This window comes from Megalopta genalis, chromosome 6 (genome assembly GCF_051020955.1).
Source record: "Megalopta genalis isolate 19385.01 chromosome 6, iyMegGena1_principal, whole genome shotgun sequence".
NCBI classification, from domain to species: domain Eukaryota; kingdom Metazoa; phylum Arthropoda; class Insecta; order Hymenoptera; family Halictidae; genus Megalopta; species Megalopta genalis.
This window is the reverse complement of record NC_135018.1, coordinates 13,084,820-13,109,559: the sequence shown is the minus strand read 5'-3', so window position 1 is coordinate 13,109,559 and position 24,740 is coordinate 13,084,820. Positions and strand designations below refer to the sequence as shown.

General features: G+C 37.4%; 2 protein-coding genes across 10 annotated transcripts in view; one reads left to right on the top strand and one right to left on the bottom strand.

The window, feature by feature from the left end:
* The window catches only part of LOC117226128 (angiogenic factor with G patch and FHA domains 1), a 69,342-nt gene that overhangs the window by 36,692 nt on the left and 7,910 nt on the right, over positions 1 to 24,740 (bottom strand). For 2 of the 6 annotated variants that reach the window (XM_076523064.1, XM_076523067.1), the window contains exons 2-8: positions 10,559 to 10,756; positions 10,240 to 10,482; positions 9,988 to 10,146; positions 9,634 to 9,793; positions 9,176 to 9,336; positions 8,661 to 9,103; positions 8,372 to 8,471 (exon numbers count right to left, since the gene is read on the bottom strand). In XM_076523064.1, the coding sequence (XP_076379179.1) occupies positions 8,372 to 8,471; positions 8,661 to 9,103; positions 9,176 to 9,336; positions 9,634 to 9,793; positions 9,988 to 10,146; positions 10,240 to 10,482; positions 10,559 to 10,756 (1,464 nt within the window). Of the gene's footprint in view, positions 1 to 7,491; positions 8,166 to 8,371; positions 8,472 to 8,660; positions 9,104 to 9,175; positions 9,337 to 9,633; positions 9,794 to 9,838; positions 9,915 to 9,987; positions 10,147 to 10,239; positions 10,483 to 10,558; positions 10,757 to 11,377; positions 11,531 to 24,740 lie in introns of those variants that run through there. The other 4 variants (XR_013033726.1, XM_076523066.1, XM_076523068.1 and 1 more) reach the window with 4 other exon arrangements.
* Rme-8 (receptor mediated endocytosis 8) lies at positions 11,753 to 23,133 on the top strand. Of its 4 annotated transcripts, none has more exons than XM_033479484.2 (18): positions 11,753 to 12,629; positions 13,104 to 13,371; positions 13,581 to 14,426; positions 14,794 to 15,237; positions 15,322 to 15,732; positions 15,828 to 16,393; positions 16,481 to 17,396; positions 17,460 to 17,816; positions 17,895 to 18,086; positions 18,160 to 18,672; positions 18,756 to 19,334; positions 19,403 to 19,832; positions 19,906 to 20,188; positions 20,263 to 20,476; positions 20,556 to 20,741; positions 20,817 to 20,957; positions 21,030 to 21,270; positions 21,667 to 23,133. In XM_033479484.2, the coding sequence occupies exons 1-18, from the start codon at positions 12,562 to 12,564 to the stop codon at positions 21,777 to 21,779; spliced, it is 6,768 nt and encodes a 2,255-aa protein (XP_033335375.2). In that variant the 5' UTR covers positions 11,753 to 12,561; the 3' UTR covers positions 21,780 to 23,133. The 4 variants fall into 4 exon arrangements, with proteins under 4 accessions (XP_033335375.2, XP_033335390.2, XP_033335382.2 ...); XM_033479499.2 differs by having other exon boundaries at positions 11,971 to 12,629; positions 14,869 to 15,237; XM_033479491.2 differs by having other exon boundaries at positions 11,986 to 12,629; positions 14,869 to 15,237; positions 21,664 to 23,133.

Sequence of the window (24,740 nt, the reverse complement as noted above, 5' to 3'; positions counted from 1 at the left end):
GGGTGTCCCCCTCGGAGCGCGTGCGCTTTAAATATCTCGTAACAAATACCAGCATATCCCGCTAACAGGCTCTTAAGAGGGTTAATCGTGGGCCCAAGGATAAACAACCTTAAGCGGACCCGCAACAAGTTAAGAAAATCCCCCGTAAGACGAAGAAGTAACGTATCCTCGGCATTCCCGAGGCGCGGCGCCTTTTTTCTCGGTTTTTGATGACGATCTCCCAGCGTTGCCCCGAATTCCAAAGACAATGGGGCCCCTCCGGAGCAACCGAGGGAGGTCGAGAGCTGATCCTTGCCGTATCCTTGCACGCTCTTGCCTCTCTGCATTACATAATATCGAAACGACCTTGCGTTCCATCGTACCACCTGCGGCAGGACTACACACGTACAGACTTCGTACACAACTTCCGCTCAGGAACCCCGGCCCCTCTGGCCCCACCGTACGCCCCCGCTATCCTCGGTTCCTCGCGACGCACAGTGGGCCGCAAACCAGTTTGTCGTATCCAAAATTTAATTTTTCAGGCATCACATTTCGAGAAGCTTTTGTCTACATTTATTGACAACCCTTTGAAGATTCAAAATCCAAAATATTAGCCGTTTTAAATAATTATATGTATAGAAACATCGCGCTCAAGTCGAAAATTCAAACGACACCTTCGTATCCTAAGAACCCATAAAGGAACATGTACTAACAGGCCTTAAATAATTTTCATTATTTAATTGATCCCCAACGATTCCACGTTCGAATGCCGCAGCATTTAAACAATTTAAGCTACAGTTGAGTAACGTCCTCTATGAAACGAAATAGATATGAGTATACGAAAACTTCGTGTCAAGTTATTGATATGTATTCCTTAAACAACCAGCATTGTGCGCTATACTTATTGTAATAAACTAATGAATAATGCAACAATCTCAAACAGTTAACATCTTAATAAGTGACTGGCGATGTCATGACTAAAACTGAATTATACAAATTCTTGCAAGAATTAGCACTTGATTTTTACGGAGATTAGAGAACTAGACTTGCATTACAGCTTTTCGGTTGTAAATCTAAAAATATCCTATACTTTACAAAATTTCTGAAATGTATAATTTATATTAATCGCCTACTACGAGAAAAGAAAGCATTGGCCGCCGACTGGGATTCTTCAAGGCAGAAGAAACTGTTCGCTTCACTAGTAATAAAATAATAAACGACAAAAATAAAATGTAGTGTATAAGATCGACTTAAAGTAGCGTTATTTCCATATGAATAATTTTCGTAAACAAATGATAGTGAAACGTACGATACTTGAAGATTTAGAAATCTAAAAACATCAAAGGTTACCTGAGAGAAAATGATCGAAATTGGGACTTTTTCGCGGCCAGACTCACGTTTCAAAGCACTGTGCGCCGCGACCGCTTTCGACTCCGTGGTTTCTTTTCTCCCTGCGGACTTCGAGGTTTCTGTTCTCGTCGTACCCGTGCGCGGCCGGCACCGTTCCCCGCCGCTTTTTCTTCCCTTATCACTATTTTTGCTTTCGCCGAAAGGAAAAGGGGGCCGGCGGATGAATAGGAGGCGCGGTGTGAGCAGGACGACCAGCAACAGGTTTTGGCGGACAGACAACAGAAGACCCGGGGAACCGCGAGTCAAGACCTACGATTCACTTTTGTGCGACTCCGACCTTTTTTCGGCTCGCTATCGGACGTGGCGAGAATCAAAACACTCGGCCCCTGTCTAGACTGTTTGGTGCTGCACCGGAGAGACTAGGACGCTGGCTAGTCAGCCGGAATACCAGAAACACGCACCAACCTTTTCGACCTCGTTCTCACCAGAGTCTGGCATCATTCGAATAACTTTTCGTCTAAATAATTATTTGAATGAATAAATAACTTAATAATATTATTCGCGTAAAATTTGTCGTCGCGCGTGAGCAAAAGATCGTTCAAAGTGTCTGACACGGCAAGGAAATAGGTCATACCGAAGACGCTAATCAGTTAAGACAGAAAAATCTTATACGAAAGTTAATAATATAAATTTTGAGCGATGCTGGTACTTTGATATTTAAAGATTATAATGAACACATGTACGACACCAATGATCAATTAAATCTCGTAATAGAATTAATCAACATAATTTCACTCCATTAGCGTAATCCAAGACTATAATATGTAGATAATAACATAGTCAATAATGTGAAAATACGAAGTAGACTAACGAAGATTAGTTTCTTTTATAACCAGTAAATGTAAATAAATAATTTTCGTCTAGGCGTTTGAGTATTCTTAGCTTTTAGTATTTATTTAAGCTATAATAAATGAGAAAATCAATAGTCAAACACCTTTTGCAGAATATTATCAATATCTCAACACAGAATTCAAATCAATTATAATCCCTCATATATATATTCATATATATATATGTTGTAATTAGCACAATTTAAAATTGTAAAAGTAAAGTACAACTTGATGAACAAAATAAAAATTGTCTGCGTTAGTTGTAACACATCTATTTCTTCTTTTTAAACAATTTTTATGAGTTCAGCATGGTGCAATAGAATTTTGAAACTCTTTAAATGCTTATCATGTTTTGCACTCGATCCGCACATTTTTGTCATAAATGCACAAAATCGGCGGTCTACTTATGATACCTTTTAGATTTGTAATTTGTAACAGTGTGCAACAGATTTCGTACAGCTTCAATTTATTCGAACACAGTACAATTTAAGGAACGTTTAACGCATCAAACAAAACTTCCGTTTGAGTGCAGTTGATGTAAACAAGTCCATAAATTCCTGCATTTGCATAAACGTCTACAGTCGAGCGATAAAATGGAAATTTTAACACGTCCACTGGCGAATCAGCACCGATAAAACTCCTACAGAATCGAAACACCGTTTTGAATACAACAGAAATGGTATAAGTTCAGAATCGTCAAGATTTTCCTTTGTGGCTCCCCCACGTTTCTCATTAACTACCGTTATCCGATTTAATTAGACAATCGTTTACTAAATCGGCGATTCTGCAAAACTTTTGGAGGAACTAAGTGGATAATAAAGAAATGGATAAACCGTTGGAAACGATAATAGAAGCCACCTTCGTGAATAAGTATCACAAAACAGTACACATTTTCTTGGTTATTTAATAATCGCAAAGATCAGATAGAAATATCACACTAAATATTCCTTCGTTCCGCCTGGAAATATTATTTGATTGAAGATTTTCATCAAACATTTTACGTGCAACAGAGACACCAGCTGCGAAACAATTTTCTAGAAAATATTTAAAACCTATGATAAATTCATTTTCGATTTCAATGATCGAAAGTAAAGATCGGGCGTCTATACTGAGAAAAAGATTCGAGCTGCACACACTTTCCCCCGAGAAGTTTTAATTTACAGTCGTGCAAGCTGTTTCGACTTTTCAAAGCACGATCGTAGAGAGACTCATCCCGAGAGGAGATTTTATGGAAGCACCACGAATCCTCATTCCGCCGAGGGGGGCCCGGCGTTGGATTATTTATTATGTCATTAATCAGTCAAGTTTTTCCCGGTGGCGGTGTAAAGGGCAGGCAGATGCAATATGGAAATGAACGTAAATCGTAAAAGGCACTACCGTGGTTGCTCACGGCGTATCCGTGAAATGGTTCGCGGCGGTAGTCGGTAGACGAGAAAGTCCATAAAACGAAATTGTTGCAGTTTCCGAATGCATTCTAAGAGTGCCTTACAAGGGGCCGCTCCGCGACCAATGCATTGATTGCGACGAGGGGAAACTTTACAACTCCGGGTGAATTGCAGCGTCGCCGCTCATAAGTGATAAAGAAAATGAACTGCGAGCGTCCAACGTGCTCATCAAAATTTGACAACCAAACTGCGAATCTTCGCGCAACGGAAATATTGCCCGCATCGATCGCGTGGAGCCGGTATTAAACAGAAACTTGTTTCCGGTTCTATCAAACGTATCACGTTGATTCTGAAATTAATTTTTACTGTAACGTATTGAACAAACTAAATGTTACTAGAATTTCGTTTAAATTTTTCCCCAAACTCCGCAGTCTAACATTATTCAAATTCAAAGAGAGTGTCTACCAGAAACGTCTCCTCGCTAGAAATTCTATCTTCAAATTCATCCAACATAATAAAGCTATTAAAAGGAACAACTTCGTAGAACAGTTAACTGTACGCAGAAGAAATAAATCATTCGGCGTTACATAAATTTTCTCAATTTCCAGGTGCAGCAATTTCAAAATGTTGCAGCCACGACAGACCGCGATATTTTTCCGTGCAGAATTTTCTCCAATCACCGCCGGTCGTGGAAAGTTGCCACCTACGAGTTCGTAGCGAACCCCGGCCACATGTCACGCGAAGATTACTGGAACCTAATTAATCTTTCAGAGTTCCGCGAGCGAAACTTACGATTCAATCGGGAAACGCTTATTATTAGACGATAAATCTTGTTGCCCGACAGGACGATAATAAAAAAAAAGAAGAAAAAGGAACGCTCACCTTACGACGGAGCACTCAAATAAATGAACCTGCCCGAGATTTCATTCGGTCAGATAGGACACGTACCACCTACACCTGCTAACGGCACTTTCGCAGTACTCGCGACAATTTTATACTTTATCGGGTCCTCGCGGTTTACTGGCAATCGCCATTCGAGGGCTTTACAATGTCTGGTTTACGGACTCTCGAATCGAACGCGGACTCTCTCTCTATCTCACTTTCTCTCTTTCTCCCTTTCTCTATCTCTCCTTCTCTCTTTGGCTACAGAAATATCCCTTTTTCGTCCTCCTTCGGCTTTCCACCGTCCCGCGAGTGTATTTCCACTTTACGATGTAGGCGACGCGTTCGACAAAGAGCTTGCGTCGCGTAAAAACAAAGGGCCGATATAAAATTGTGATTGCCGGCTGCGATGTAAAACGACGGAGATGTAGGAGGACTCGGACGCACAGTTTTCGAGGAGGAGCTCACCCGACGTCTCGAATTATAATAAATTTTGCTCTCGTGAATTCTTTTCAATAAAATGGACGAGGGAGCCAACTCGAGTTACACGAAACTCGTAAAACGGTCTTCAAAGTTGGAATAGGAAACACGTTTATGGAGCTATATTCCAGCGGGAATCTTTGAAAAAATCGATTTTTATATTTTCTTGAAAAATACACAGGTTCAAAAATACGTCTGCGATACCTTATGCTTGAATTCTTAGAATTAAGAAAGTCACAGGTGGTCGAAATTATGATCAGAATTCTTAAAATTCGAGAATTTGCAGCTGGTTGAAATTATGTTATTTGTAATGATTATCATTGACATATGCAACTTTAAATGTACTTTTCTCGAACTTTTTCTCGAACAACCTAAAATTTTTATTTCTTTACATTCTCTTAATATTGACAAATCAATAAGAAAAATCGATAAGTAAATTCCGAAGTGTCGCTACTTTTTTAAGTACTGTTTTGTTTTTCATTTGTTCCTAATACATGCTATAGCCAAACTCATACTAATTCTGAACCGTGTATGTTTCTTCGTTTCAGATGAACAAAATAGTCGCCAAGGAACGATCTTTTTAATATTTAACCGTGTATAAGAGCATTCACAACCACCAATTTTAGATGGTATCTCGACTTAATGCTTCAAAATGCTTTGTTTATCTGCATTTCTTGCATGCACGAGAATGTGATTGGGATACTAGTGGTATCTGTCAGTGTTGGTCATAAGTACATTGTTCCCGTATGGAACCAGCATACAATTTTCAATTTTGCTCAGCTCTTTAAGCTATGGAACATTTGAAATCAAACTGCCATTCGGGAACGGTATGCAATAGAGGGTTAATAACAGGTCGAAACACAATTTTTCCCCTGAACTCCCATTGATTCACCGTGCCCAGCAACGTCGCAACAAAACCGCAAGGGTAGAAGACAAGCGTCGCGTCTGCGGGGGTGGAAAGCGTGGCACGGGGGTGGCAGACAAATTCGTCCGAAGCGAAAAAAGAAGCGGCAGAAAGGAAGGCGGCGAAGAAGAGAGAAAAAGAGGCGAAACGTCGGACATCATAGGGATAAAGGTACGAGGCAAATTAGCAGAGCATCGCTTCAAGGTACACAGAGACGAGGAAAAACACCGGTCCCCTTCCCTGTGTCCCTTAATCCGTCCGCGCGGCTCCTGTGCCCCCTCCTTAAGCCGGGGCGAAGCGTGCAATAGAGCATACGATGCGTCTAGACAAAATAATGATTTGGATTTCAATACATTTGCATTCATTACCCCGGGGCACCTCTCTTGTCCCCCTCCCGACTGACGCGCTCGCCGGCTCTCTATCTCTCTTTTTCTCTCTTCCCGGCTGCTCCCGTTTTCGTTTCCACCCGGTCCGCACCCCCGTTGACCCCTCCGTTGGACGGATCCCCTCCACTAATCCGTTTCATGTCTCGCAGAGTTACGCTCGTTATCATACGAATGCTCTGCTCGTGCCGTCGGCGCTCGTTTCGTCGCCGTCGAAATGTGATGCGGCCGGACGAGTAAGCAGCACCAGCACCGACAGCAGCAGCCGTCTAGCTTTTCGGCGTACGTGTATCGTGCACGTGTGAATCCGACGGGTCAGTCGGATGAGGGTGGCGCGCGTGGGAGGACGAGAGGAGGACCGTGTACGAGCAGGGATGAAAGAGAGAGAGAGAGAGAGAGAGAGAGAGAGAGAGAGAGAGAGATCGGATAGAACCGGCGGAGTTTTTAGCGCGGCGCGAAAAAGGCGAACAACCAGTCTGGACTGTGAATTGCTGCGCCGCGACCGCACCGACCGTCCGGCTAATGAATGGCCACCGACGCCGACTCGTCTCTCTGCACACCTTTTGCATTGGACACACGTGCTGCGCAACGCTGAGCCGAATGCGACCGAACAGCCCGGCGATACGCGAAACGACCAGTGTCCCGTGCACGCAATTGCCGATTGACGTCAGCCTGATTCGCACGGCGACGATAGCACACGCCCGCGACCTGCCAGCGTTGCCCGCTGTCTGATAGACAGAGGATGCCTGGAATTGGCAATTGGGTCAACACTTTTCGTCCGGGAACGACCGTTATCCGCGGTCCCCTCGAACCACAGGTTCTGTCGGAACTTCTGTCGTTGAGAGATTAGGGAACTGGAAATCCTGAGCTTCCGAGGTTTCTTCCTAATTTTGCTTCCACACGGCCAAGATGTATTTTCAGACGTGCAGATTGTAAATGTATTTCATTTTGGAGATTTCCATTGTTAATTTGGTTCTTTTAGCCGTCGTGTCCTGCGTCCTGATTTTAGTTGCCGATTTCACTGAGAGTTGACAATGAACTGCTTTACTAATGGGCAACTGTATCGGTATATATGCTGGTTTGTAAAATACGGCAAAATGTTTATAGTGGAATCTCCCTCATCAAACTCATTCAGACGCTTATGGAAAGTCAGTTTATACGTTCCTATAATTGAATATATTCTAGATGATAGAATAGTTTGGATAGTAGAGGCTCTGAATCTGATGCTAAAGATTAACTTGTTTGAATTAACCATATTTTATTGTAACTACATAATTAAACGTGAAAACAGGAAACATGAAGATCCGCAGACTAATTGTATTAGTGATGATTTTGCACAAGGGTTTAGTTATGTATAAAATGGAAATTTCATACGTTTAGACTGTTTTTAAACCCTAGTAGATTTGATGCATTTATAGCAATTTTGGTTACTCGAAACTTTAAATAGGTAAATATTTAAAAAAGATTCGCACGATTTTTAGCTCCTTCAGCATAGAGAGATGAGAATAAATTCTTATATTAAAGACAAAAATGTAAAAAAGTAATAAGCGTTTGTCTATCTTTTTGTATATCTTGAAATTGCGTTGGATACACAAGCATTGTGATGAATATTAAACACAGAGACCAGAAAATATTGTACATATAGAAAATATAGGAACCTAGACTAACACGTCTGTCTATTGCTGGCCGATTCTACTTATGGTAAAAATTAGAAATACTATTACTACCGAGTTAATACAATTATTAGAGATTGTAGAACTCTTGTAATAAAAAATATCAATCTTCTGAAGTCTCTAAAATAAATAATTCGCTAAAATATAATTCGTCTAATAAATTTCTTAATTGCCTACCTTCGAATCAACGATCGTGCGAATGTATTACAATATTTCTATCACATAAGTGGTTTTCATATCTGCATAATAAAAATAATTATAAGTCTTTACTAGAAACTGTACATATATTAAAATAATCATAATTCTTTTCTTTATGCTCCAATACTAAAATTAACATATTTTTAAAGTAAAATATTAAATACTTACTTCTAAAATTAACGGTAAATATACCATGGTAAAGATATCTACTTAAGAAGTACCATAAAATGAGCGTTGAGGTACTTACCGGTTCGGTGCGGCCATCCCCTTCTTTTCCCAGTGATTGACCCTCTGTCCAGCCCATCTTTGATAATAGTTTGAATCCTCTATTGTCCTTAGTTATAGATCTATAATCAAATTGAAACGGAAATTATAAAATTATTGAGAATGCATGTCTTGAAACTAAAAAATGTATGTAACTACCCACAAAAAAAAATATAAATAGAATAAAAATCAAAGAAATCGTTTATGTTTTTAAAAATATAGAAATTCTAAATTGCTTAAATAATTCAGAGAATAATCAAATTTTAACTCACGTGTCCATGGAACTTTGTTGCGTTTTAGCATGGTGATTCAATGAACCAATGCACTGTCTTCTGCTTTGCGCTCTGTCTTGATACCCTGAAGCTAACTGACTTGCAGCAGTAACATTATCCTTTTCCACGCCAAATTTGTGCTTCAGTCGCCTCAATTCCTGTTTGTGAAGTGTTTTCTTGGATGTTTTATTCTCCTCCGTGCTACTACATTGTTGAACAAGTCCTGGCTCGCAGTGGCCACATGTTTCATTGCCATTATGAATATGACATAACAATTTGGTACTTCCAACTTGTATAATTGAGCCGTGCGTCACTTCGTGGAAATCGGATTCTTGTTTGGCTACAGACAGCCTTTTACCATTCAACAACGTACCATTCCTCGATCCAGAATCTATGATTTGATACATCTTTTTGTTTTCATCGTATATCAATCGAGCATGATGCTAAAAAATGATGATCAAAAATGAGATTCCACGGAATCTGTATCACAATTATTTGCATCTACAATTACGTACTTTGCTAACGTTTATGTCTGGTATAACTACTGAATGATCGCCTTCTCGACCAATCGAACCACCTGTGTATGCAACAACAAAGAGGCTTCCGACTTTCAGTTTAGGCAGGTTGGTTTCTTTAACTATGATTCTCATGCATGGTGGATATATCTTGGCTAAATCTGAAACAAATACTTTATATTAGTACAAGATTCTTAACCCTGAGGACAACAAATATGTATTAGTAAAATATCAGTGTGAATCAGAAATGAGCCTGGCAGAGGAAACCGCACTTCAGTAGTCGGAAGCATACTTGCATACATGCACATTTGAGCTAGAGTTAAAATTAATTTACAAATGAATATTATTTAATTTAATAACAAACAAAAATAGCTTTGCGCAATAATAAAATGAATAAAAAAAAGCAAAAGTCATGTACAACAAAGCTAATTTAATTGAAAAAGAAATTAAAAATAAACCTTGATCTTCCTCGTGGTCACTGTCACTACTAGTACATAATTCCGGCGTAATATCATTAGAATTGCTGTCGTTATCGTTGCTTGAACATTCCCCCTCCTCAAGTTCTTTATCTTCCAAAGGTTCTTCCGTTTTTGCAAGTTTGCGTTTTTTCCCCTCATCCTACAAGAGAGACATGTGTGCATATTAAAGGCATAGGATAGTTACCTAGTGCTTGACGCCTGTATTTTTCAATTGATATATTTGAAAGGCCATTTATTAACTCATGTATGTCATCGGAAACCTGAAATTAAAAATGTGTTTTTATGATTGATCTTTCTTTAACAAGGTTTAAACATAGTAAAATAAATCTCAACCTTGTTCGCCTTTCTAGCTTTCTGCTCCTTCTTGCTTGGAACTTGTGAAGCTGCATCGCTCGCAGATACTTGTGCTTGGCTATGAAATTGATAAGTTCCTTTGGCTTCATCATAATAGTAATATATGCCTGTATTACCATCATAATATAAACCCTGTTTCTGAAAAACAGTTTTTTACAGAATTTAATATATAAATATACTTAAAAATATGTTGTTGAAAAAAGTATCCAGCATATTGTAACAAATGCTTACTGCATCATAATAATATCCACTATTATAATCATAATATAAACCCGAAGTTTCTTCATACACAAAACCAGTTTGTAACAAAGCTGACTCAGCTGCTTCTTTAATTTGGTCTGCTATACTACCTGATGTTTTATTATCGTTACTATTATGATTCTGTAAAAAATATGATTCTTTCTCACAGTCCAAAGGATTTGTTTGAGTTCCATAGTCAATTAATTCTTTTTTCCCCAGTAACTTCTGATTCCTCTACGAAAATAAATGTGTAAATAAGCATATATCATTCAATTAAATATGATTAAGGAAAAAAGAGGCCTGATTTTACCTGTTCATTTAGTTTATTTCTTAATTTATTGATTTTCTTGTTCTGCTTTTTAATATGATCACGCATTTGTTTAATAAATTTCAAAACATGAGGAAAATCGTGTAGTTCATCTTGAAAGTTATCTTCAAAATCTGATTTTATTTCTCCTTCATCGCTTTCACTGAGAACAGTGCTCTCTATCATCCTTAGATTTGAATTCTCAAAAAAGTAGTAACAATTAAAATCAATTAAACCACTTATTATTATTGTTGTTAATTTGAAATTTAATTGCATCAACAGAGCATATTTTTTTATTTACTTATAATAGCTATCAGAAATCAAGTATCCTATCAGCTAATGACGTAATAAGATATCTGGATTTTTTTATATGCACCTGTTTATCAAATTATAAATAAAAACATCAAATCACTTATATAACCTCCATCGAATCATAAAAATTCAAAAGAAATTTTCAACATCTAAACACAATTTATAATTGAATCTTCCTATATTAAAGGAACATATATTACATTGCAATTTTACATATGAAAGTAAATGACATGTTAATTAGAATTTCAGAAATAGCATTGACATTTGTTTAGGATAAAATAGTAAGCTTCGTTCTCATTTCGAGTGATCAACCAAATTAAAATTAAAACCAAGCCAGAATCATATTACATCTTCCATATTCGTGCTTTTATTCATTACAAAATGCATAAAATGTATAAATGTCACTACAAAGTTTACGTTTTGAATTATATGCTTGTCATTATACAAATCGTAAATAATTAAGAACCGTTCATCTCATTTAATCTCTTTTTTAATACTGTGAATTCCTACCTTTTGCTCTGTTCTTCAAAATGTATATTTTCTTCTTTACGAAGGTTAACGAAGTTAATTAAACACTTCATAAAAAGCTTATTACATAAACAAGCGGGAAAAACAGAAGCTTTATATTTACGTACTACATAATTACATATATTGTACATAAACCACAAAGCATTCTTGTTAAATAGAGTCGAAACTCCCGCCGAAACTTTTGAATTCCATGACCCCAAGATTTAGAACCTATATGCGAACACTGTTGCCGCATCTGTAATCTGAGATTCGAGACGTCGAAAAGCGCGGCAATATTTGAAATGTATATGATAGAAAACCATCTGTGTTTATCTATTTTAGAGTTTAGAAAATAAATAAAGAGCAGAAGTTTAGATAGAAGTTAGTGTAGAAGAAGTTGAGCACAAAGTTTAATTCTACACATATATAGAGCTTTGAGGCTGTATTTAAGAATTTAGTCGAAATATTTCTGAAATAAAGTTTTATTCAAAATATTTCTCAAATTAAATTTTATTCGAAAAATTTATTCGAACAATGCCAAACTCTAGCCCACTCCAGAGCTCTTAGGCGCCTAACCGTTCTTGAAATTTCTACTCAAGACCAGATGCTAATGGAGCCAAGGATTCTGCTCGGAATCTGTTCCAAATGGCGAAGAGGAAACCTCACAAATGGGATTAGACGATTACAATAGATTGTTAATAGAAATCCCTGGAAAAGAATCGTAAAGCGGCCAGGCATCTCAGAGCTCTGGTCCATCCTAATGTCCACTGAAAATTGGTTAGGAATCGAAACGTAAGTGTACCGTCTCAACAAACATGCTCCATGACATAAACGAATCAAGTTTTCTATTCTGACTGCTCTGCCATCTGGAAACAGCTGTTTGTTAACACCCCCGAGCATCATGGCCGCTCCCAGTCCGATGGAGCCGTTGAAAATGACATTTGTTGGGTAAAATGCGATCAAACAGTGCCTAAATATCCTCCGTTTGTACGACGAGCGTAAATATCGCACACGCAATTCAATTATATTTCACGTTGCCTGTATACACCGTTTCAGAGATGACTGTCGTGTGATTCCCTTCTGCGAATGTCCCTCCTACGCTACTTGTCTTTTACAGATAGTAACCAGTGTTTTGTTCAGACATTATTCGAGATAATACACGTATCGCATTGTCAGGACATGTTACAATGATGCCGATAAAGGATAACCAGGATGTGGCGTGTTTTTTGGTCACCAAACACTCATGGAAGGGAAAGTAAGTATACGTTCACGCGAACATTACACCGCGTTAAAACTTTCGCTGATTATACATTACCTCGCGATTAAATTTATAGTCAGCAAAAAGATGAATACTATATAGAGGCAACTACATTTAACGAATTATTCATACCAGAGAATAATTTGTTGTGTCTTTCCTTGTTTGACATTTCAATGGCATTTAAAAATAATATACCTTACTAATATTATTAGTTAATTGACTAATGACAAACGAGTTCGTCATTAATTTTTTAAACTTATGAGTAAGCAATAGAATGTTAAAATTCTGTAGTTAATATTTTAAATATATGATAGAAATTTGTTTTATGTCTCTGTATGTTTATATAAATATTTGTAAAATATATGCTACTGTTAATACCATCAAATATTGTCAAAAATAGTGTGTCGTGTTAATGCACCAGAAGAAAGTGCACTAATCAGACAGAAATAATATTTGTGTTTTATACTATAGGTACAAACGTATTTTCTCAATTGGATCCATGGGTATAACAACATATAATCCTACTACATTGGAAGTAACGAACAAATGGGAATACTCAGATTTTATTAGTGTGCAACCAGCAAACAGAAATCAATTAGGCTCACATGAATTTAGTATCACAATGCGCAAAGATCGCAAGGTTGACAATATGAAATTTAGTTCAGAATACAGAGCTGACTTGTTAACTGAGGCTCTAAAATATAGGAACCAATTTGTTGAAAAACCTAAAGAAATTCTAGTGAGTTACATATATTTTGTATGGCATTTATTAGTTTTAGAACTGATATTTAACCAGGCATGTTATCAATCTAGCCATATGGCAGTAACACTTTGATTAAACTGTTCTGCATTACATCATCAATGGGCTAAGACTAACTAATTTCTTTATACTGTTAGGTATTTTATTAAATAGCAATATGATTTTTAATTGTATCCTTTTTACCACAGAGATACCAAGCTTACAAACACCATTGGTCTGATACAAGATTACCCGTTGTATTAGAAGTAACACCATACAGTCTTGACCAATTAGATCCAGCAACCAATATGGTATTAGCAAGTTATTATTACAAAGATTTTGAAGGGATTGCTACAATGAAAGACTACCCTAATGGATTTGTCATCGTATGTGGTGGATTTGGACGTTTGCATCTGTTTGCCTCTCAACACATGGAAGAAATTAAAAAAAAGCTGCACGAATCAGCCATGAACAATTTAGGTATCACCATAAAAGTTTTGAAAGAACCAATCAAATTAGACGATTTCGTTGCACAAAGATTGGGTAAATTTAGTGGAGATGACCATATAACGAGTGTTTCAGAGTTTACTGTTCACAAATATTCATCAAGACATATAGATCCACAAAGAAGAACTCTTTGTCTTTCTGATACCTGCTTATTGGAGAGAGATCCTCAGACATACAATGTCTGCACTCTTAGACCTTTGTCGGACATTTTTGCGTTAATCCGTGATAATGAAAATCCACAACTATTTACCATACAATATCTTAATAGCCAAACACGCAGTTACACAGCGACTGATAGGGATTCTTTACTGGCGTCATTATTAGACGGTGTTAGAGCATCTGGTAACAGAGACGTGCATGTTAGAATGCATCCGGTACCGAGAGGAAAAAGACTTGGATCTTTCAATTTGCCGGTAGATGAGGAAGTTGAAACATCTCACGTTAAATTTCTGCACCAACCGCCTAGTGGACGTACATTTCATGAAATTCTGGAAAGATTTAATGCAAACATTCCCTACAGTGGTTTGAATTATTCTGTGACCCAAGATGTAAGATTGCTTATGCATTTTCATTCGTTTATTATGTGTCTACAGTGTTAAAAATAAATAAAATTAACTAAGGGTGTAAAGTTATAGTGGTGTAAGTAACATTTCTGAAAATTTTGACTTAAATGTGACGTACACCGCTATGATTTTAACTCCCTTGATTTAGTATGCATACTTGTCGATATGTAAACGTGCATATTGATACAGTACATTGAAGCGGTAATGAATGACAACAATAAATTGAAATACATTTACAGGATAGAAGTCCCAGTTCTTTAATTTAAATTGAAATTTGTAACAATACAAATATGCCACATATCAAAGAATAAATTTCATTGTGAATTGAATGTACACTTTCTTTTTTGTCTAGGATGTTACACCGCTTGAATGGACTGTAACAACATTACAACTCCAATTAAATCATGTGATCCTAAACTACTTACAGGGTCTTTTTACTGAAAATAAAGATAAAATTATCCTCAGTGCTTTAAATGCGGTGGTGAATAAAGATTTAGAACTGAATAGTGAAATAGAGGCGCAGTTTCATGTTTTAAGAAGACTAGTCGCCAGTAAAATTGGTTTCACTGCATTTACAACACTTCCCGGATTCAGAGAAGCAATTGGCCATAAAGTTGTAAAAGCTTTAAAAAGACAAGATTATGCTGTGACACAGGCTGCTATAGATTGCATCTGCGCTCTAATGCAGCCAATGCACGACGATTGTGATTTAAGACAAGAACAATTAAATAAGAGCAGCCTTCTCAGCAGTAACAAGTTCTTGGAAAGTTTACTTGATATGTGGGTGATCCATGTTGTAAGTATGAAAGGGCTACATTTATTATCGCTGCCTTAAAAACATGTTAGTAATTATTATACTGTGTACTTTTATATATTTTAGAACCATGGTACAGGTGCTCTGGTAGTTTCTGCCATGCTTGATCTTCTGACTTTTGCCTTGTGTGTACCATATAGCGAAACAACTGATGGCAAACATTTCGATAATCTTCTAGAAATGGTTGCCTCAAGAGGCAGGTCCCTTTTCAAATTGTTTCAACATCCGTCACTGGCCATTGTCAAAGGTGCAGGTTTAATCATGAGAGCGATTATCGAAGAGGGTGCACCAGAGGTTGCAGCGAAAATGCAAGAACTTGCGCTTGCTGAAGGAGCTTTGCCAAGACATTTGTTAAATAGTCTTTTCACTGCTGGTACCGACGGTAGGCTGTTAACACATAGACAATTGTGCAGGCATCTTGTAGGACTCTGGATTACAGGACATCCTACAGCTATGGGTCTATTGAAAAGAATTATGGTAAATTAACATTATTCACTGAGCATACGCTATTATTTCTGCTAAATCACTAAAATGAAAATATCTAAGTTTGTGTTCATTGTGCATTTGTACAGCCTGTTGGTTTATTAAATTACTTAGACTCCGATGAGAAGATTCCCGAGTCTTTCCTCGAGAAAGAGAGGTTGAACAACCGTGACAATTTGAAAATAGCAATAGATCATGCATCAAAAAATAAAAAGAATCCACAGTGGATCGTGATTGAGCGTCAGATGCGCGTGGTTGAGAAACACGTCGAGCATGCTCTTCAGCATTGGGGAGCCAGGATTGGCATCGAGCGCAAAGAGAAAATTAAAGAACGTCCAATAGTATTAAGAAAACGACGAGAGAGGATTAAATCAGAGGCGAATTGGAATCTGTTTTATTATAAATTTAATCAGGATCATTCACTGCCGAATTTAATTTGGAATCACAAGACACGGGAGGAACTAAGAACAGCACTTGAGAACGAAATTCGCGCTTTCAGTTCTGACAAAGATTTGGCTGGCGGAACGCTCATAGCCTGGAATCATAGAGAATTTGAAGTACAGTATCAGTGCCTGTCAGACGAAGTGAAGATCGGCGACTATTATTTGAGACTTCTGTTGGAAAGAGATAGTCCGGATAGCCCAATAAGAAAATCGTAGGTTTTGAAATTGAACTTTCGACGATAAACTTCTCGGATGAAACGTTCTCTGTCTATCGAGTAATACAATTGTATTTGTTACAGGTATGAATTTTTTAATGACTTGTATCATAGATTCATATTAACAACAAAAGTTGAAATGAAGTGCCTTTGCTTGCAAGCAATGACTATAGTATATGAACGATATTTCGAAGATATTGGTCCATTTTCGGACACAAAATATATTGTCGGGATGCTGGAACGTTGTACGGACAGAATGGAACGTGATAGGCTAGTCATGTTTATAAATAAACTTATACTGCACAGAAGAAACGTAAAAGACATTATGGATCAAAATGGAGTACGCACACTAGTAGATCTTTTAACATTAGCCCATTTACATACATCGCGAGCGGTCGTGCCAACGCAAACCAATGTGATAGAGGCAGGACCACAGCAACAGCTAGTTATGGAGAAAGAATGGTACTACAATGACGGAGATCAACGGAAAGGTCCGATTAGTCTAAAAGATTTGAAAGAACAGTATTTAACGAGTCAGATAACGTATAAAACCAAAGTTTGGGCACAAGGACTGGACGGCTGGCGAATGATTTCGCAGGTCCCGCAATTAAAATGGACATTAGTGGCAAAAGGAACACCAGTAATAAATGAAAGTGAATTGGCAACATTAATTTTAGACATCCTAATCAAAATGTGTGAATATTTTCCAAGTAGGGACGTTGACGACGCAGTAATCAGACCTCTGCCGCGTATGAGGCGGTTATTATCTGATCTTCAGTGCCTACCTCACATTGTTCAACTTTTATTAACTTTTGATCCGATTTTAGTTGAGAAGGTAGCTACTTTGTTATGCGAAATAATGCGGGATAACGCAGACGTTTCAAAGATCTATCTAACTGGTTGCTTCTATTTCATACTGATGTATACTGGTTCTAATGTTTTACCAATAGCAAGATTTTTACAATTAACACACACGAAACAAGCATTTAGAAGCGATGATGTAAGTATATACTAAAATGAGTATTTTTTACACTTACGAGTTACTATACAACCTATTTTGCAGAACGTCGCTTTCGATATTATGCAACGTAGTATTCTTGGCCAACTGCTACCCGACGCAATGGTGAGTTATTTAGAAAACCATGGTGCAGAAAAATTTGCGCAAATATTCCTTGGTGATTTCGATACGCCAGAAGCTATCTGGAATGCTGAGATGAGAAGAATGCTAATCGAAAAAATAGCAACGCATATTGCGGATTTTTCACCAAAATTAAGAAGCCATACCATGGCGCGATATCAGTATATTGCTATACCTGCAATCAGATATCCTCAATTAGAAAAGGAATTGTTTTGCCAAATATTTTATCTGCGACATCTGTGCGACACCGTCAAATTCCCACAATGGCCTATTCCTGAACCGGTAAGTTTAAGCCGGTGCAAATAACCACAAAATATTTATGCCTAAAGTTTTAGAATACATTTTATATTTAATATGTAGGTACGACTATTTAAAGACGTATTGGAGACTTGGAAGAAGGAAGTAGAGAAGAAACCACCGTTGATGACAGTGGACGAAGCCTACAAGGTTCTTCAATTATCTCACGGGAAACAACACAACGAGGCTGAAGTTAGAAAATCATACTACAAACTTGCGCAAATGTATCATCCTGATAAAAATCCTCAAGGAAGAGTAAGTTCGTAAAAATATTCCAAGTAACAACAAAACAAAGATGCAATCCAATTGAACTGTATTTTCTGTTTAGGATAAATTTGAAGCAGTCAATCAAGCGTACGAATTCTTATGCAGTCGGAGTTGTTGGTCCACGGACGGTCCAAATCCCGACAATATAGTGCTAATTTTAAGAACGCAGAGCATTCTTTTCCATAGATATTCCGACGAGCTTAGGCCGTATAAGTATGCCGGTTATCCTCAGCTAATCAAAACAATTAAATTAGAAACGGACGACGATCAATTGTTTTCAAAGTCCACGCCGCTACTTGCCGCTGCCAGTGAACTAGCATATCATACGGTACAATGTTCTGCGTTGAATGCGGAAGAACTCCGCAGGGAAGGAGGATTAGATGTTCTGTTAGAAGCTTATACAAGATGTGTTTCTGTATTAAACAAATCAAGTAAGCCCAATGATGTGGCGGTGCAAGTCTGTATGCATATTACAAGGTGTTTCTCAGTCGCCGGCTCGTTCAGAGGTTGCAAAGATAGGATTATTGAGTTACCACAACTGGTTAAGGACCTTTGTAGAATATTACATTTCAAGGTTGGTATTAGCGTGTATTTAAAAAGCACACACACACACACACACCAAAATAATTATTTAATAGTTATGTCTATGTTTTACAGCATTTAACGAAGTTGTGTTCGGTGGCTACAGAATGCATCTCTTCCCTTGCATCGGACAGCGTTCTCCAAATGCAGTTGCTACAATCTGGTGCTCTATGGCATTTATTGCTCTTTATGTTTAATTATGATTACACGTTAGAAGAAGGTGGTGTTGAAAGGAATCAAGATGAAAATCGTCAAGAAGTAGCAAATAATTTAGCCAAGTTGGCTGTACGAGCTTGTGCCAGGCTAGGTGGTTATATGACAGAGGAAAACGAAACACCTGTTAATCCTGTTACTGTCGCTGCTTTGGAAAGTTTGTTAACACCTTATTTAGCTCGGCAGCTTGGTAAAAACAAGCCAGAGGAGATACTAAAGATTTTGAACTCGAATTGTTCGAATCCGTATCTAATTTGGGACAATGGAACGAGAGCAGAATTGAACGAGTACTTGGAAGCTAAACGACAGGAAAGACTAAACGGAAGCGAGACTTTCGAGCATGATTTTAGTGACTTCAAATATACTGCTCACGGGGATGAACTTATTATTGGAGAAATATTTGTAAAAGTGTACAATGAGCAACCCGTATTTCCAATAGAGGTAAGGCATTCTTTGCTCTTCTCAGTAGTACTTAAATAACAAAATAATCAACCATAAATGTGTTACAGAACCCGAAAAGTTTTACCATTAATTTACTAGACTTTCTGTCTCAATCGTGGGAGTACTTGACATCAGTAGGAAACGTGGCAATGGCTAAGAAGGATCAGAAGAAATTAGAATATATTGTGATGTCTTTGGAAGCTTTGAAGAATGTGATCAAAAATAATCCTGGAGTAGAATTGCAGTGCATAGGCCATTTCAGATTACTATTTGGACTTCTAAGTAGTAACAATTTTAAGTTGATTCAAAAGAATGCTTTGGAGGTGATCAGCAGTGTTACAAGAAATCAAGAATGTGTAGACGATATCGCAGCGAATGATGTTATGGTATATTTGTTATTAACTTTAAATAATTTGAAGGATTGTCAGCTTCTTGTACTAGAAACTTTGTATGCTCTGATGAGTTCTACGAGAATTGTAAAGGACGCGTTAGCTAAAGGTAAATGGCAATTCAATATTACATTTCATATTTCTCTGTATTATCCTAAAATAATATTTTTCTAAATTCATAGGTGCTGTTGTATATGTTCTCGATCTATTCTGTAATTCAAATAATACACAAATTCGTGAAACGGCTGCTGAACTGCTCGGCAAAATGTCATCCGACAAGTTGGCCGGACCAAAAGTCAAATTGGATTTGTCTAAATTTTTACCTAGATTATTTAGCGAAGCAATTCGAGACGCTCCTAAACAATGCGTGCATATGTTCGAAACTAAGCACGAGAATCCTGAATTAATTTGGGACGATCATGCCAAAGCTAAAATCTCGAGGATTGTAGCTGAATTGAAAGAGGAGTATGTGAACATTGTTTGAACGCGTCAACTTTAAATAAAATTACCACTGTAATACAATACATAATTTCTTCCAGATTTTACACATTACAGAGGCGAAATCCTAATGCAATATTAAAACTACCTGAGACCCAAAGTAATACTGACATCGCAACAAATGAGCCCGTTGTGGGAGGTGTATATCTTAGATTATTTGTAGCCAGTCCTGCATGGGCTCTCAGAAAGCCGAAAGAATTTTTAAGTGAACTTATGGATTCAACTTTGACACTCATGTCCAAAGAAAAAACCGATGTAAATATAGAGTTGAACTTTTATTAGTTATTACATTTAATTGAAAAATTAATATTTTAAAAATTATTTTACTTATTAGTCGGACATGTTGGAATTAACGACGCAAGCACTAGTATCTTTACTTCAAGCACAACCGATTTTAGCCGACCAAGTTCCGTCGTTAGGACACATACCTAGACTTTGTCGACAAATGGCAATGCAAAATAATCAACCATCCGTGTATAAAACAGCAATATTAATACTTCATCAGTTAGCAACCAGCGAAGTAAGATTGGTAGTTTGGAAATATTTTCAGTATTTATAAATATCTATATAAAAAGAATCTAATCGCTTTTTTCAGATTTGTATATCATCCATTTGTCAAACCGAGTGTATAAGTCCATTAAAACATGCGATGCAATCTAGACGGGATATGATAGCGATAGCGTGCGAGACGCTAAATAGGCTATTCTCCACTAATGAAGATAGACTCATAAAACAAGTGAGTTGAAATTTGATAATGACGTAAATGAAAGATATTTGATTTAACAAACAAGGGTTCTTTTATGTTTAGGCTTTGGACGCTGAAATGGTACCTTATTTACTGAACATATTGGAGGGTCGATTGGACGCCATTGAAAACCCTGCAACAACCAAAGCTCAAATAGTTAAGGCTTTGAAAGCTATGACTAGAAGTTTATTGTTAGGAGAAAAAGTCAATGCTATATTAGAAAAGTCGAGCGTTTGGGCAGAATACAAAGATCAGCGACATGATCTGTTCATTTCTAATGCCAATAATGCTGGTTACCTTACTGGTAAGATATACGAATATTGTATATTAATTTATGCAACACTAATCATAGTAACTAATCAGTAACACAAAAGAAAACTCTTTTATTTATTGAATTGCGGATTTTTATAGAATTGTGACGTTGTCTGCAAATTTTGTGAAATACAAAAAGACATTGATATTTAAAGAGCTGGAGTAGCCACCGTAGTTTTCTAAAGTAGATGAGTAGTTAATGTGTATATATATAAGTTTGAAAATGTTCAATACTTGCTCTGCTATTCAGAACTAGAAACAGGCTAGAAAAACTATACAAAATTTTATTTAATTTAATATATGAAAATGGAAATTTGCGTAAAGATTCGCAGTGCATTTATTGCAGCATATTACAGTACATTTAAAATAAAATTTTAATGCACAGCAGGAACACCGGTGTCTGCTGGTTATTTGACGGCTGGCCCAAGCACCACCCTAACCGCTGGCCCGCCACCAGTTGACAAGGAAGATAGTTTAATTAGCAGAAACGATAATATCTGATATAGGTAGCATCGCAAGTAAATATGAGGGGCAGTTAAAATGCCGATCTTGAAATTCCTATCGGTATGTCGTACCGGTGTAAAGACTACATTGCCTGTGATTTTCGGGTCCTTAAACTAAGGAATTTATCAATCGAATGTTTTTGTTAAATTTACATTTATATTAAGATTATTATGGATACATATATATATATATATATATAAATATTATATAAATATAATGATACTCTTTATTATGCTGTATAGGCAGATTACATAAATATGTGTAAAGTAATGTCATTCTTTACGGCGGCGTTAGCGTGTGGCAAAAGATAGTATTCAATGAAAGTCTATTATTGAACAAATTTTTCTAGGAGAATATTTGTCTGAATGAGAAACAAAAAGAAAAATGAGAAGCCTCCCGTGTCGATTGTAAATGATTCTTTTGTAAGGGACTCTTGTGTTGTACTTAGCGTATCTTCCGACGCAAGTTTGTTCATTGCTTACCACGGAAATGAATTTACGTTGCCGAGTGAATACGTTCGTGACGAATAAAGAGATCGAATAATGCGGTTCCGTTTGCCGAACTTCCAATGAGAGTAAGAAGATTTGCATGTCATTTTGAAAAATCGGAATTATCTGCGCTACACTTAGCGCAGAATCTTTCATATGTAGTGCAACAATGATCACTGTGATAGCGCATCAATCGTGAAGAGAATGTAATGGGAATGCATATGCGTGAATTGTTTTTCTGATGTAAACGTGATATAAGTTGACAAACCCACATTCCGTGCGAACGGAGGAACAACATTTGAAGCATTGCTGCTACAACCGAGCGCGAACGATTGCAATACTGTCCCGAATAATCACGGTTTCATTTACACCATTACTTATTAAAAACGTTCTTGTACTCTCATACACGATCCACACTTCCACGAGCCGGTCGCCTGTCTCGGTATAGCGAAATGCTCTCGCTTATTTCAAACACATCGAGGAATTCTCATCGACAAACATTTTACGTCTAACCATACGAATAAGAGAACAAACCGTTGTTTTATACGTAGAGAAGTATCCGAGGACACCGTTTTATCTTATACATACGAAATATTCTTACTTTTTCATAACGGTCTTCACGTCCATTGATTTTTTAACGAATTTTCTAAGAAAATAAAAAACACCAAGAATGCCTGCTAACGAGAGACGAACGATATCGCGAATAAAGAGCTCCAAGTGATTGTGAATAATGATTGTAATGAATGATTGCAACGGAGAGTCGAGCGCACACTTTATTGTACCTATGAAGCGTGTGTTCTTGCTTCATTTCTTTATCGTTTATGTTGCTGAAATTTTTCTGTATTATATCTGTATTATGTTTAGTGTTACGTTTGATTAACGCTTCGAGCCGAAAAAAGCGCTAAAAATCATACATATTTGTAATCGGGGATTTATCGAATAATGTTAGTTTCATGCGTAGGAGGCGGAGGAAGAATTTCTCTTTTTCATATCAATTTGTAGTATTCTGTGGAGGGGCGGTCGAACATCCCCGGAGCTTATGCGAAAGCTACACATTGGGTTGCTGTTCACCCGCAATCCATTGTTTGCGAAACATACTTTTGTTATTGCTGATCGACCAGTCGGGCGTTCTCGACATCCACGAAAGCAATCGACAGCATGAGAAGGCTATAGTTCCTTTCGCGACAGAACCACGCCCGTGCCTGTTCAAACACAGCATAGGAATTTCTATATTCGCAACTTTTATAATGGTGGACGAACCACCGAGTTCCTCGTAGAGACCTTTATTTCTCGCGTAATCTCGAGATCTCTCGTGCAAAACATGATTTTCGTTCGCTTGTACGCGCTCGACTCGTCGATCGAGAAAGACCCGCATGGATCAGTTGGATAGATGTACGACTAGAGGAATGATCGTCGATCATTGAACAAATGAGGAGAGAAAAGTAAACGAGAGGGATGGGGCATGGTCGTCCATGCTGTGTGTAATAGCGTTACTGACAGACAAGTAACTACAAACAAATACGGGAGAGCCTTAGTTATTTTTATGTATTTTGCGCCTGCGTTCTTAAGATCGAGAGTAAGATATTGTATATACACACATGTATATGAAAGAAGTTATACCACAGATTACTGTACGTATAATTAGAAAATAAATCATTTTGCACATGGTACACTGGCCTTGTATTTCTGTGAACTGAACGGCATCAGAGCCTAAGAAATCGAAAGAAAAAGTAGTTAGCACTGAACAAAAAGAGAATTCATTTCAATTAGAATTCAAAATAAAATCGGAGACCGCGGCTCTTCATCGAATAAAAAATTAGGCAAAATTTTTCCATGTCTGACTTTTCATTGACTCGTATCACTTGAAAGTTTGCGACATTTTCCAAAAATTGCAAACAGTACAAGTCAATAAAATGTCAGACGGCCAACATTTTTTTTTCGACGCTCGACTCTTCATTGACTCGTACTACTTAGAAGTTTGCGACGTTTTTTCGAAAATTGCAAGTAGTACAAGTCAATGAAATGTCGGGCGACTAAAATCACAATTTTTCGACGATATTTATTATATAAAAAGTATCAGTTGTGGATAATTTTGGCGTACTGTTTTGCCACTGCATGAATTGGCGCTATTCCAACATTTGATAAAAAAGTCAGCAGAAATTCTGTGCCGAATTATACACAGTCTATTATGGTATTCGCGGTAAGAATTATTTGCTGCTTACGCTCGAAACTGAACGAACTAGATAAACTTATTCGTCTTTAATTTGTTCAAGTTTCTAAGCTTCTTAAATAAGATGATAGAGAATCAGGACTTCGAAGGATAAATTATTCCATTTAAAATTACAACTAGTTTTTGAACGATTTTTATGCGCACAGATCAAAAGCGGAACAATGCACAGTTAAAACGGAAGCAGCGGAGGAACTAGATCAGAAACTGATTAAATTAGAAAGCGTCGCGAGGCCTTCGTCT

What these genes read in the sequence shown, in the direction of transcription:
- Rme-8 (XM_033479474.2), top strand. Translation starts at nt 12,562, where the DNA reads ATGATGCCGATAAAGGATAACCAGGATGTGGCGTGTTTTTTGGTCACC. An exon ending in ATAAAAATCCTCAAGGAAGA is followed by an intron (nt 18,087 to 18,159) that starts GTAAGTTCGTAA and finishes TTTTCTGTTTAG; the next exon opens with GATAAATTTGAAGCAGTCAA. An exon ending in AAAGGACGCGTTAGCTAAAG is followed by an intron (nt 19,833 to 19,905) that starts GTAAATGGCAAT and finishes CTAAATTCATAG; the next exon opens with GTGCTGTTGTATATGTTCTC.